The 14,563-nt window shown below is 39.9% G+C and overlaps 1 protein-coding gene across 1 annotated transcript; it reads left to right on the forward strand.

Annotated features, from left to right (window-relative positions):
• The first annotated feature begins 125 nt into the window (after positions 1–125).
• On the forward strand, positions 126–14,550 carry cnot6l (CCR4-NOT transcription complex, subunit 6-like). Its single transcript, XM_077561483.1, has 12 exons — positions 126–1,149; positions 2,949–3,070; positions 3,571–3,757; positions 7,737–7,822; positions 7,908–7,997; positions 9,296–9,364; positions 9,448–9,605; positions 10,804–10,958; positions 11,064–11,215; positions 11,285–11,491; positions 12,006–12,247; positions 12,555–14,550. The coding sequence occupies exons 2-12, from the start codon at positions 2,959–2,961 to the stop codon at positions 12,804–12,806; spliced, it is 1,710 nt and encodes a 569-aa protein (XP_077417609.1). The 5' UTR covers positions 126–1,149; positions 2,949–2,958; the 3' UTR covers positions 12,807–14,550.
• Positions 14,551–14,563: the final 13 nt, after the last annotated feature.

The following is a 14,563-nucleotide window of genomic DNA, read 5'->3' on the forward strand; positions in this document are numbered from 1 at the left end:
CGGCCTCACAACTCAAGACCTCTTTTTGAGGGTCAAGTTTAGGTTAGAATTGGGTTATGGTTGAGGTTAGGGTAATGAATGGGGGGGGGGGGGTGCAATCATTTTTGGATGATTGGGGTTAGGTGAAGGGGCTAGGAAATGCATTATGTCTATGGATGTCCTCACAATTACATAAGTACAAGTATCCGTGTGTGTGTGTGTGTGTGTGTGTGTGTGTGTGTGTGTGCGTGTGTGTGTGTGTGTGGGTAGGGTGCGTGCGTGCGTGCGTGCGCTCGTTGGCTGCCAGGGAGACGCAGGTGCCGTGTTTGGGGCAACGTAGCCTTTGGAGACTGTTCAAACCACTCAGGACCTAAAAGAACATTTGAAAAAACCCCGACAACCTTCCCTTCTATTTTTATTACTAGTCACTACGCTCCTAGCACTTTGTACTTCACCTAATTTTATTTAAAAAGATACTTATTCTCGCGCTCTGACAGGCCAGGGCCAAGCTTTGTGCATGTAGCGCCATCAGGTGGTCAACTTGACACATGGCAGCAAGTTCAAAAGTGCTTGGAGGTCGAAACTGGAGCAATCTGGAATTATTTTTGTGTGCCTTATTTGTTTGTGTATAATTGCTCGATAATACATTTTTTTAAATGGGTAAAAAAAATCCCTAATATTCTAACATACCATTTTTTTAAACTATTTTAATTGCCTTCCTGTAACGATGTTTGATATATAACTACTACATGCATTTCAAGTATTTAATTATAATTATAGTTCGTCAGCTGGTAAATAAAATTAATGTCTCGCTGACCGTAGCAATGCATGCTGCTTCTACCTGCTTAAAAATATCCTTACAACATTAATGCCAACAACATTTTTAAAGTGTTTTTTTTTACATGACGGGTAGGTTGTTAGTCAATGTGTTATACAGCAAAAAAAACCACAACAACAACAAAAAAGCTTCACTGCAGCAAACGATCGCGCATGCGTATAAACAAGCGGAAAGGAATCGGAAGTGACGTTTATTTTTCGCTCTCCTGTTTCCGAGACGTTCAGGGTCTGCTGTTGACGGACGTGCTCCCACAGACACCAGCCGCGTCTGCATGTCGCTTCCGACGCGGACGCCGATCATTCCCACTCGCCTGCCACCGTCCACGAATGAAGGTAGACTCTCACTGGTGGAATTTGTCGCTTAATGCCGCCATGTTGTCGACGTCGTCCTGGTGCCTTGTACATGTACAGCACTCACATGTCGGCCGGTAAAATCGCCTGTGTTGCTCTTTCATGGCAGACTGGTTGACTTTGTTTTACAACTTAAAAATGTCTCACTTGAGAACCCCTCGGTTACTCCTAAGTGCTTTATTCGACATGTTTTTATTTCTACTCGTATAAATAAAGTCGCTTGCCCGGCTCGAGGGCGCGGCCATACCTGCCTTGCCAGGTGAGTGACAGCTGGTGGTCACGTGGAGGGCAGCTATGTTTGGATCCTCCTACGCATGCGCATACGCGTGCATGCATGCCTCAGCTGTTGCCCCAGCTGATAGACACGCTGCATAGTTTCCATTAGCTTTTCTTTTTTTTTTTTACTTTCTTTTTTTCTTTGCTCCCTCTTATCCAAATAACTCTTCAAGGTGCGTGTGTGTCTGTGCGTGTGTGTGTGTGTGTGTGTGTGTGTGCGTGTGTGCGCGCGCGCGCGCGCGTGTGTGTGTGTCAACAGGTTATGTAAGACTTTGTGCAAACTTGCCACCTCCAGCTAACCTCATAGCTTCTGCAGCTACGTGATCACATGCATGACTAACTATGCAACCACGTGGCGTTATGTTATTTTTGTTGACGTTCCGAAAACCTGAAGAAGCTTGAGTGGGACACTAAAGTTGGAAAAATTTAAATGTTAGTTTCGCTGATTGGTTGACAGACGATGATGTTGTATGACTTTTTAGGACTGGAGAAATGGGAGCAGTACTGTACTTTTGAAAAATTGTATTGCTGGAGTTGGAGCTGCGTGGAAAAGACAGCATGTTGTGTTTTGTTGGTTAAATTGTTAGTTTGTAACCGACTAACTGGCTCACAGAAGACGTGGAGAACTGGATTCACTGGATCGAGGGCTGGACTGACCGTCGGGCATAGTGGGGAAATGCCTGCTAGGCCTGCTGTTCTGGAGCAGCTTTGATATCATTTTTTGGTTGTTTTTCCTTCCAGTAGACTGACCCACAATTAAGACAGAGCGGCTGATTAATCCACTTACAACGTAGACAGTAAACTAAACCAATATACATGTAGTAGCCTACAAAACCTGATCAACTTCTTCCTTTAAAAGGAGATGATGTCAACAGCAAATAGAAAATTAGTTTTTAAAGGTATTAATTGTACATGAAAAGTAATGTTATCGCATTAATTCTGGACAAAATCTCAATGTTTTACTGCTGAAAATGGCTCAAGGAGTCAAATCGCTTTCGAAGTGGTGGCCTATTGGTCCAACTTCCGTAATGACAGTACATTGAGCCAATCAGGATAATGTATTATTTAAGGGTTATTATCGGCCGGTAAAATTGGGCGACCGATAAATTGGTCCAGCCCTAAATATTACAACTTGACAAACTGGATTGTACCCTGTTTTTTTATGGTGGAGTTGACTAAAAATTAAAGTGGAAAAAAACAATGCCATGTTTTGTTTTTTTGATTGATTTATGTGTTTGCTAGCAGGCTATGAAGTTTTCTTCTTCTTTTTTTCTTCTTTTTTTTTAGTACTGAGTATGACACATATCTATACGAAATGGATTGTACCATTTTTCATTCTAGAGTTGGCTAACAAAATTGGAAAAATTTGCATAGTGATGTTTTTGTTAATTGTTGTTGTTGACAGATTTTTACCCAGTTTTTATGTGATCCTATTTACAGCATCCGGGGTCAGATTTATTCTTCCTGAATACTGTTAAAATGTTTTGTTTTGTTTTAATTAACAGTTTGAGCGGTATGCCAAAGGACAAATATGATCCTCCAGATCCTCGCCGATGTTACACCATCATGTCAGCCGAGGAGGCGGCTAACGGGAAGAAGTCTCAGTGGGCGGAGCTAGAGATTTCCGGTTAGTAACACTGACAGCGCCGCCGCGAATGATGAACCGTGATATAGCGAGGAATCACTTTACAGTAAAACAACAACAAACTAATAGGGCTGCTCAATTATGACAAAAATATTCATCATGATTATTGTGATGATAATTGAAATCGCGATTAGGACGATCATTTATTTTTTGACACAAAACAAGAAAATGTTTAAATGTAAAAAATATTTAGACAAAATAAAAATCTTTGAAACACTATATAATTATGCGAGTTTCTTTTGGACGGAAATTAGTTTTTAAAAATAATTCAAATAAAAAGGTGAAAATTTATCAATTTAAATAACTCAAAATTGTGATTAATCTTTTTTTTGACGATTATGCTGATTTTATAATTGTGGAGTGTAAAAATTGAATTTCTTTTAAATAGCACAGCCCTAACATACAATTGATATGTGCGAAGAATATTTCAAGTAGTTGTTCAGCAAAAGCTATGAGAAGGTTGAATGCAATTTGTGTGTCAGGACGAGTGCGGAGTCTGAGCAGCTCGCTGTGGACGCTGACACACCTGACGGCGCTGCACATCAACGACAACAACCTGACGCGTATCCCCCCCGACATCGCCAAGCTGCCCCTGCTGGTCTACCTGAACCTGTCGTCCAATAAGCTCCGCAGCCTGCCCGCCGAGCTGGGCAATATGGTCTCTCTCAGGTAGGACGCGCACCTTTCAGCAAGTTGAGGCTCATTTGGGACCGCAACTTGAAGGCTCCTTTAAAGGAACACGCCACTGATGTCGGCTCATAGGGGGGGGGGGGGGGGGGGGATGGCACTTGATGTACAAACACAATGACCAACCCTAACCAAAATGTACGTGCACATCTATACGCATGCAGCCTAATTCATAGTCAGAAAATATAAAGATCGCAGCAATATTTCGGATTTTATGGACTTTGTTCAGCCTTCCTCCTTTTGTTTATGAAGTGAACGAGACGAATGAGAATACTCACAGGAAAATCACATTTATGGAGGATTGAAACATAAAATGTGGTCGTTATGAGTGGACACACAAAAATGCCTCAAGAAGCCGTCCCAGAAAATACACAGCAAGTCTACTGTTTTTCCTAGAAGTGACATTTTTAGGGGTGTGGCAAAAAAATCGAGTATCATGAGAATCGCAGTTCTCATTTAGTACGATTCAGAATGGATTTTAAATGTCCCCAAATTTATTTTATTTTAATTATTTGATACTGTCTTGGTGTCTTGCCCCTCGTTTGTGTGTGCCTTTATTGGGAGCGCCGTTCATGTTGTACATGGTTTGGCCACTTAGGGGCAGTGTGGTTCCGCGTGTTCTGATAACCTGTTAAGTTGAAGCCACATTAGAGAGCAGAAGGAAAAAGTCCCGAGCAAGTTATTTCAATAAAAGTTGTTTTTTTTGCAGCGCAGGAAGAGCAAATGCCAGTGAGTAATGTTAACATTCTTTTCTGTAAACATTTCTGAAGCGTTTTGTATAAACGGCGGTTCTTTTGAGTGCCGCAAGTAGCGCGCTCATTGGCATTAGCGACCGTTCTTTGCACATCTCTAAATTGAAGCAGAAATCATTGTCAATCAAATCATTTTAAATCAAAAATCATTCTGAATTGAAAATCGATTCTGAATGGAAAAAGAATAGGAAGAAGTCTAAACTTATCAGGTTGCCCCTTTAACATCCGTTGCACAATAAATAGTAGGTATTTATAGTAAACAAAACCTGCTAGTATACAGCTAATATATCTTGATTATTAATAAGATAAGATAAGATCCACTGATTGTCACACCCACCGACGTGGGAGCGAAATTCGTTCTAACAAAGGTTATTCTAGTAATTATTAATAGTGAAGACATTGAACAGCGTGCCTTATGCATAAATGTTATACTTTTACATATACATATATGTTTTCCTGATCAATAGCAACAATACTAAAAACTAGAAAAATTCCCGCGGAAATTTTCAATGGGACTGCTGACTCTTGTAAATGAGCTGAACAGTTTAAAATTTAAACCACTGGAATCGCTCAAGAAATGTGGAAGTTAACCATAATCAACATCAACTAAAAATATCTCACTGTCCCTTTAAGAAAAATGCACTTTCACGCACACACATTTGACTTTGTAAATGAGCTGAACAGTTTAAAATTTAAACGACTGGAATCGCTCAAGAAATGTGGAAGTTAACCATAATCAACATCAACTAAAAGTATCTCACTGTCCCTGAAAATGTATTTAAAAAAATGCAAATGAGCTGAAGAGTTTAAAATTTAAACGACAAAAATCGGTCAAGAAATGTGGAAGTTAACCATAATCAACAGAAATTAAAAATATCTCACTGTCACTTTAAGAGCGCACACACATTTTTGACTTGGAGCCGTCACGCGCCCCACATTCCATTGAGATTGTATGAGAGACGCACCCCTTGAACAAAAGCCTCTCACGACTTAACGATTTGAGATACAGATTCAAGAAATGGCTCGTTAGAACGGCAAGGGTTTGGGGAACACGAGCATGTTCTCATTTTTTTAATCGGATGAAAAATGACCAAATGATAGCAGGTTGAAAACTTATGATTTATCAGAAATGAAGAGCGAAAGGCGCCTGAATTTAACATGGAAGAGATAGGCGAGTTCGTCCGACTTGTCCGAGCTTAAAGTGAAAATAAAGGTACTAAATGACACCTTAGCCAAATAAAAGTTAGTTTGTCTGAAAGAAGACACTCGTGACTACAAAATGTGAGAATTTGATGTCTAGTGAGCAAAGATTGTGGCCATGGTGACGAGTTGAAGTGAAACTTTTGGAAGTACATTTATTTGTTCCCGCCACTCTAAAGTTAATTGCTCCACTCTGGCACTTGCAATACACAACAATGGGAGAAGGCTATTTGTCTGCTGTTTGCTCACTGTCTTTGAACCCGCACAGAGCTTACATTCCTTAAAAAAGATTTTGACACTGAGCTAAAGATGGGAAAAATTCCTACAAAATGCGCTAAAATTCGTATCGGTCGGATAACGTATGCGTGCGCAGCGTGTCTTGAAAAAAGGTGCTTGATCTGTCATTTGTTCCCCCTTTCTCCATTCATTTCCTATGGGAGTTTTTTGGGAGTTTTTGGGGAATTGCGTCGCCATGGTAACTCGGAATTCCTAGAAAAGTAATGCCGCACTGAGTCAGATCGAGCCGCATCGTTCGATACCTCATTTGTCCCGGTGCGATCTACGGTACGGGCCGCATTTAAGCGGAAAAATCCGTGGAAGATGATATAATAACCGCAATAAACCCATTTTTGTAGGATAGTAATATGTGCTGCTTGCTACGCTCAGCAGTCCCATAATAATAATCAATAATAATAATAATAATAACATCAACCAGTGCTAGGTTTAATTGAAAAGCACTTCTTCTTCCCCATACTTTTCAAAAATGTTGATTTTAGATTTCCTTTTGGACATTGTTGCTCTGGAATACTTTGTTTAAGTTATGAATTCCCCTTCGAACCATAACCCGCCCGTCTCTCTGAAAACCTACCTGACTCGTCTGTATTGCGTTTTGTTACCTTGATTATTTTTAGTGTGTTTGCAATCATTTATTGTGAATATAGGCAAGTGGTCACTGATGCCATTTATCAAAACTCCACTCATCATATTGCTATGCATGAAATTAGTCGGTATGTTATTATTCTTCTTAATGTTGCACAGTGAGCGCTGATTCTGCCGGGTCTGGTCATTCTGCCTAAAAAGGTTGAGGCTAGATACTGTATTAATAAACTCTTCTGTCACTTTGTGATTGTTTGGGTTTAGAAAATCAATATTGTAGTCATCACAAATGACCACATCTTTTTTTTTTTTTCTCTGTGTAAATTATTTCCATCCAGCTTTTAAATCCATCTATTGGCGCCCGGGGCTCGAGATATACAACTGACATAAACCGTTTTTCCTTTTTCCATGATTTTTCTATTGTGACACATTCCAACACATTATCCGCCACCAATGTCATCCTTTCTAGTACCTTGAATTTCAATTTCTTATCCACATGATATATTATAAAGCCACCCCACCGCCATTTTTATTTACTCAAAATCCATACCGCTCTCATCCTTCATCCAAGTTTCTGCAATTATATTGAAGGGACGCATACACTGGCTTAAGTATTGTTTTATGTTATGGAAATGAGCACATAAGCTTCTACTGTAACTTCAAATGGATCATTGAAATGGCATCCACAGTATTGGTCTTCTGTGTAAAACTAAGTGTAAGTGATTTTGAGTTCCCTTCGTCACGTGATGAGTTGGCACGGAGTGGTTTTGGCGAAATGTGGTCACTTAAAAATGTGGTCGACATTAAACGTGTGAAGAAGTTCAGCCTGAAAACGACCACAGGGTTTTCGCAGGTCATTCAAAGTTATCATGGAATTCCGGAAAATTGAAAACTTAAATGAGATTAAGAAGCATTAAATTCGTGCTTTAAGCAAACGCCGCCAAAAGAGTCACAAAAATGCCATTTAGCAATAATGGACTAAATGTGAGTCGTGCAATAGACAGAATCGTTGTGGTGAAGTTTCCCGCTATTTTCATGGCTTTGAAGTATCCTGAAAATTACATCAACCCTACAAATGTCAGCTAAAAACTCAACAAAAACCTCAGTTGTTGTTGTTTTTGTTTAAATTTCAGGGAACTGCTTTTAAACAACAACCTTTTACGAGTTTTGCCTTTTGAACTTGGGAAGCTTTTCCAGTTACAAACATTGGGACTGAAAGGTCAGTCAGTCGATCGCGCCGTTGCATTCTCACCTGGGACTGAAAAGTCATCTTTTATCTGTGGCGGTTGTTGATGTTGTTGCAGGAAACCCCCTGTCACAAGACATCCTCAACTTGTACCAAGAGCCCGACGGAACACGCAAGCTTTTAAACTACATGCTTGACAATCTAGCCGGTAAATGCAAATCAAACATTTATTTGTACTTCTTTTTCCCCTCCTCAAATGACATGTAATGATTTCAATACAACCAACACAATGTTAAAATTAGAAAATGTCATTTTAAAAAAATCTAAATAAATATATATATATCTGTGATCATTATAATAAAATGACCCATAAAGAACTATTCACCATTTTGGATGAAAGGTACAGACTCGCAATACTGTAAAAAATAAAATAAAATGTTGGCTGGTGCCGTTACTTTTCCTTAATGAACCAAACTGATGACAATCTTCAAAAATCAAACGTAAACGGATGAAGAGCAAAAACTTGCAATAGAACATAGAATAGATGTGATTACTTTGTCTTAATGAACCAAAGTTCCAAGTATTAATGAATTGCTTGTCTTCGAAAAGTAAACAGATGATGGAAAAAGAAATATATTTTCATCACTGTTTGAATTAGGGCGGTGTCATTTACCGAAATTCAATTTCAATTATTACACTCCACAATTATTCGGCATAATAGTAAACCAAAATAACAGATTATTATTACTAATTTTGAGTTTTTAGAATGTATATTTTATTTTAAAATGACTAATTTAATGAAACTTGTTTGGAACTTACATAATTACTGTATAGTGTTTCAAATCATTTTATTTGTCTTAATATTTTTAAATGTTGAAACATTTTCTTGTTTTTTACCCCAAAAATAATTGAGTAATTTTGATTTCAATTATTACCAAAATAATTTGATTATTATTTTTCCCATAATGGAACAGCAGCCCAAGTTGAAATGACTAATGCTAATAAGCTAATAAGACTTTCGAGCGCACCAAGCAGGAAGCTGAATGTTGTTACTTTGTCTCAATAAACCGTGACAACAACATTGAAAAATGCACTTCAAATTTTAAGCAGAGGATTTTACTCTTTTTGCAAGAATGGAGACTCAAGTGCTAGGTTGAATATCGTTTTTGGGGTTTTAATGAACAAAAGGTGGCAAAAGCTTTTCAAAAATCAACCGTGTTTGTAAACTGATTTTCCTGAAATGTTTTAAGCGGATGATGAACAAAAGTTTATTTTCACTGTGAGAGCAAACATTCACAATATTGCCAAGAGCGGTGTTATTTTATTTTAATAATCAACGGAGCCCGTGAGATTTATTTTCACTTTATCGAATGAAAAACAAAGACTGACACCGAAAGCGTTGTGAAATTGGGACATTTAATTTCGCAGTGCTTCGTTCTTTCCCTGTTGGCATTTTTGTCGACTTGAGCTGGTCTTGTCCCGTCTCACCCGCCGCTGTGTTTGCAGTGCATCCAGAGCAACTCCCGCAGAGGCCGTGGGTCACCCTGCAGGAGCGCGACCAGTCGGTCCCCACAGGTTGGCCGCGCGCCGCTCAAAAGCCGCACTTGTCGGTTAATGTCGCGCTGACGGCGCCGTCTGTCCGCCCTTTCCCGTCGTAGCCGCCTTCACCGTCATGTGCTACAACGTGCTGTGCGACAAGTACGCCACCCGCCAGCTGTACGGCTACTGCCCCTCGTGGGCCCTCGGCTGGGAGTACCGCAAGAAAGGCATCATGGAGGAGATCAGCAGCTGCGACGCCGACATCGTCAGCCTGCAGGTGAGACCTTGGCCAGATGGGCGCGAGCCAAACCAGCAGCACTTGACGAAGCACGTAAACGGTATCAGATTTATTGCAGCTGTTGAAAAAAAGTCACAAAAATGCAAGAGTAAATATGTATTTCCAAGGAATTTTATGTAATATTAAACCTAAAATAAAAAAAAAAAGAAGTCAGTTGTATGTTATTGAGGTAAAAAAGTAGTGTGTGTGTTTGGGAGGGGGAAAAAAAGTTGTAATAGAAATAAAATAAAAAATGTGAAGCTACCAGAGTTAAGATGTGACAAAAAAAAAACAATAAGTTAGAATTTTGTAAAATTCTTTTTAAATATATTTTTGAGGAAAAAATGTTGTATATTTGGAGGGGAAAAAAATAATATTAAAAATAAAAAGTTGTGAAGCTACCTTTGTATAAAGTCGTGACATTAAAAAATAAAAGTTGCAAGTTACCAAAAATATGACATAAACTTAAAACAAAAAAGAATCAAGAAAATGTTATAATATTGCAAAAAATCATACATTTACAAGAATAAAGTTGTTTCGACAGAAGAAAGTTTTAATATTAGAAGGAAAAATCATATGCAGTTAACAGGGAAAAAAAGTTGTAATATTAAGAAATAAAAGCCATAATTTATGACAAAGAAGTGTTAATCTTAACAAGAATAAGTCATAATGTTGCAATATTTTACAAACAAAGTTAAAAAAAAAAAGTAAGTATGTTTGAGGATACAAATATGATAAAAGTTATATGATTCCCTTTCAAGGTTTTGAGAAAAATGTTAATTTTAGAAGAAGAAATTATGAACCTACTAGAATAAAGTTGTGATTTTAAAAATAAAAGTTGCAATTTACAAAAAAGTAGCCCGTGTTTCCGCTACGCTAAAGCCTTAAAAAAAAAACGAGTACTCTAGGCAGGAAAAAGCTCTCGGATTTTTCCTACTTGAGGTACCTACAGTATGGCAGTCAATAAATGCAAAATAACAATTTCAGCCGTCATTTCCTGACCTGAAAAACGGCCACATATATACCAGTATCGATACCCGTCGCGAGTACCGATACCATGAAATTGTTCCGGTATCGGCCTGATACCGATACTTGGTATCGGTACTCGCCCATCCCCATTATAAAGTAATGAGGACGACGGATGTTTTTGACACACAACTGGACGTGGACAGTAATTGTAATTGTCTTGTGTGTCCAGGAGGTGGAGACGGAGCAGTACTACGCCTTCTTCCTGGAGACGCTAAAGTCGCGAGGCTACGGCGGCTACTTTTGCCCCAAATCACGAGCCAAGCTGGTGTCGGAACAGGAGAGGAAGCACGTGGACGGCTGCGCCATCTTCTTCAAGACGGACAAGTAAGGGGCCCTCCCCTCCCCCCGCCCCGTCCCGTCCCACGTCGTCCCGTCCCGCGTCGTCATGCTGGGTTGTTTTTGTTTAGTTGAAGCGATTGATGTGCGCAGGTTCACTTTGGTCCAGAAACACACGGTGGAGTTCAACCAGGTGGCCATGGCAAACTCTGAGGGCTCCGAGGTGATGCTCAACAGGGTGATGACGAAGGACAACATCGGCGTGGCCGTGCTGCTGGAGGTCAACAGGGACTTGTACTCCGGAGGTTAGAAGGACCCTCGTTACTTTGTTTAAATGAATCAAGACTAAAGCGTTTGATGTTGTCCACGTTTAGGCGCCAAGACGGCGCCGGAGAGGCCTCTGGTGCTGGTGGCCAACGCCCACATGCACTGGGACCCCGAGTACTCGGACGTCAAGCTGATCCAGACCGTCATGTTCCTGTCGGAGCTCAAGAGCATCGGCGAGAGGGCGGCGGGCGAGTCGGACGCGTCCTCCATCCCCATCGTGCTGTGCGCCGACCTCAACTCGCTGCCCGACTCTGGTAGGGACGCCGTCGAGCTCAATTTGACAGACTCTCCGTTGCGGTATTTCTTAAAGTTGGACCAACAAGCCGTTTCATAACAAGAGCCAGAGGTGGCAAATGCAGGTCCAGAAAGTCAAAACCCCGCCACAGTTTGGCTTTAGCCCATCATGCTAGCTAGTTAGCTCCCTAAAAGGTAAAGCAGCACCAATGGGAGCTAGCTAAAAAGCAATTCTATAACTACGGATAACGATCACGTGACTTTTGGCATAATCTTACCACTGTCGCGTGACTTCTAATATTCCACCGAGCAGGTCCGCAAACAAATGCCTGGCTGTAAACTTTACAACAGGTGGCGCTGTTGAATCAGTTTAAGGCAGCCACAACTTTCCCTTCCGTCTTTTTTCAAGTCAACAGGAGGACTGAGTAAATCACGTTTTGCGTGTTTGTGGGGTTTTGGCATGATTTCAACTCCAAACTTTTGCGGTAAAATGTGTGTTTGAACGGTGCTAATGTTTTTTTTGGGGCGGCGCAGGCGTGGTGGAGTACCTGAGCAACGGCGGCGTGGCTGACAACCACAAAGATTTCAAAGAGCTGCGCTACAACGACTGCCTCAGCAACTTCAGCTGCAGCAACGGCGCCGGCAATAGCAACGGCAACGGCGGCGTCGGCGTCGGTGCCGGCAACGGCGGTGGCAGCGTCACGCACAGCTTCCAGCTCAAGAGCGCCTACGACAGCCACGTCATGCCTTACACAAACTACACGTACGACTTCAAGGTAACCGGCGTCGTCGGGCTTCACATTTGCAAGTCGTGGCAAAAATGAACAGCTTTGCTTTTTAGCTTTTTTTTGCAACACTATGTTTTATATTTATGTTGCAAACATGAACAGCTAAATATAAAATTCCAAGTATAAATATAGATCAGGGTAAGACCGTGCATGTTATACTGTATGTAAATAAAAAGTGTGTGAAAATGAACAGACCTAAATTGTCACTTAAAAGGTTGTAGGAGCAAAAAACCGATTCATTTGTGGAGTGTACGCCTTATTCCCGATTCAGTTTTTTTTTTTTTTTTCCTCCCAGGGCGTGATCGACTACATCTTCTTCTCATGCACGCACATGAGCGCGTTGGGTGTGCTGGGCCCGCTGGACGCCCGCTGGCTGTCTGCCAACAACCTGACGGGCTGCCCGCACCCCCACGTGCCCTCGGACCACTTCTCCCTGCTGGCCCAGCTGGAGTTGCGACCCCCGCCGCCGCCGCCGCCGCCCTCCTCCACGTCGCCACCGCCGCGCCAGCTCAACGGCCTCCACCTGCCCCCCGGCGTCCACAGGTAGTGCTGCCTAAAGAAGTGGAAGATAAGGCCTTTATTTTTTTAAGCCCCTCCCCCCCGCCTAAAAGGACCTTGTACAGTTTCATATCAAGACGTCTTCTCATGGAAGTCATTTGCCTGATGTTGCACACTGAAATTTTTTGATTTTGATTTTTCTCCCCTTCATAACCGTTCAAAACCAAATGTTGCCACAGTGACCTCAGTAATATTTTTGAAACGCTGTAAAAACGCTGTTTGCCTTTACCACGCGACACAAGTCAGATCATAGTTTGTAAACCCGATTATTTTTTTAAATAAAACACTACAGTTAAAAAACGCTAACCAAAGTTTAAAAATTAGCAATAATGTTGTGAGTGGTTTTAAAAAGTCTGCAACCCCCTTTTTAAATGCCAGGTTTTTGTGATGGAAAAAAATGAGACCAAGGTACCGTAAATGATTTCAACACTTGATTTTTTTTTTACCCACTATTACTATTAATGTGGCCTGTGCAAATCTATTTTTAAAAAAAAATCTAAAGAAGTACTCTGCCCCACACTTGTGCAATCACTTCCCCTCTTAAAAATATATTTTAGGGCATTTGAACAGGGGTGTGTAGACTTCTTAAAGCCATTGTAAAAAGTTACAGGAATCAAGCCCCCCCCCCCCCCCCCAAAAAAAAGAAAAATATCAAACGTTAAGACATATTCATTGAGACGGAAGAAATTACACAAACAAAAAATAAAAATTTTGAGTAAAGTCTTAATATTATGAGAATTGTCTTTTTTTTAATATGGCACAATTGTACGTGAATAAAATTGTATTATGAATTGTAATTGTACAAGAGTATAGCTGGATTTTTGGATGAAGAAGTCAAAGTTACAAAGAAAGGCGGAATAGTACAAGAACAAGGTTACAATGTTTTTTTTTTCTGGAAAAAGGTATACTTTTACTAGAAAAAAAAAGTCATTAAGTTACAAGAATTAAGTCTTCATATTACAAGAATAAACCCATAAAATTACAAGAATAAAGTTATGATTATACAAGAAAAAAAGTCTTAATGTTATGGGACGATAAGTTGTAACATAACCAGAAATATAATATTACAAGGAAAAAAAGACAAATTGTTATAAGAATAGATGCATTTTTGTTGTTTGTAATCTGCAAATTTCATTCTTAGAAAATTCAGCTTTTCTTGTAAAATTCCACCTTTTTTTTTCCAAAGAAAATAACTTTTTCTAAAATAAAATGAACAATCTTATAATATTTTGACTTGATTGTGATAGTTATATAGGGTACATGTTTTCTTTTCAGTGTGGCCTTAATATTCTTTAGTTCTGTTATTCATGACAGTTCTCGAATGTGTCATTTCAAATTGCATTGTTGTCACTTTAAGCCAAATGTGAAGTATTAACTAAGTTGCATTTAAAGACAGAATATTGGATGGAATATTTTAACGCTGACATTTTCAACATAGTAAACTACGGAACGTGAGTCTTCACGGCACTTCAAAATGTTTTTGTTTATTTGTAATAACAGGAATAAAACACCACTGCCATTTTGACAATGCCTAATTTTGGGAAGTATTTGACGTTTCCACACAATTTTTTTCAACAAGGCACTGAATATGTTCACATTTTACTTTCTTGTTGGAATAACATCGAAATACAACCAACAGACATATTTTACAGCAAGTATTTTTTTTAAAGAGAAAATGTGGAATAAAAAATAAACGTGTGACTGTACTTGGTCAATAAAGTTCTATGCCTGTTGTTTGTCTTTTTT

The sequence above is a fragment of the Vanacampus margaritifer genome, chromosome 3 (genome assembly GCF_051991255.1).
Source record: "Vanacampus margaritifer isolate UIUO_Vmar chromosome 3, RoL_Vmar_1.0, whole genome shotgun sequence".
Taxonomy (NCBI): domain Eukaryota; kingdom Metazoa; phylum Chordata; class Actinopteri; order Syngnathiformes; family Syngnathidae; genus Vanacampus; species Vanacampus margaritifer.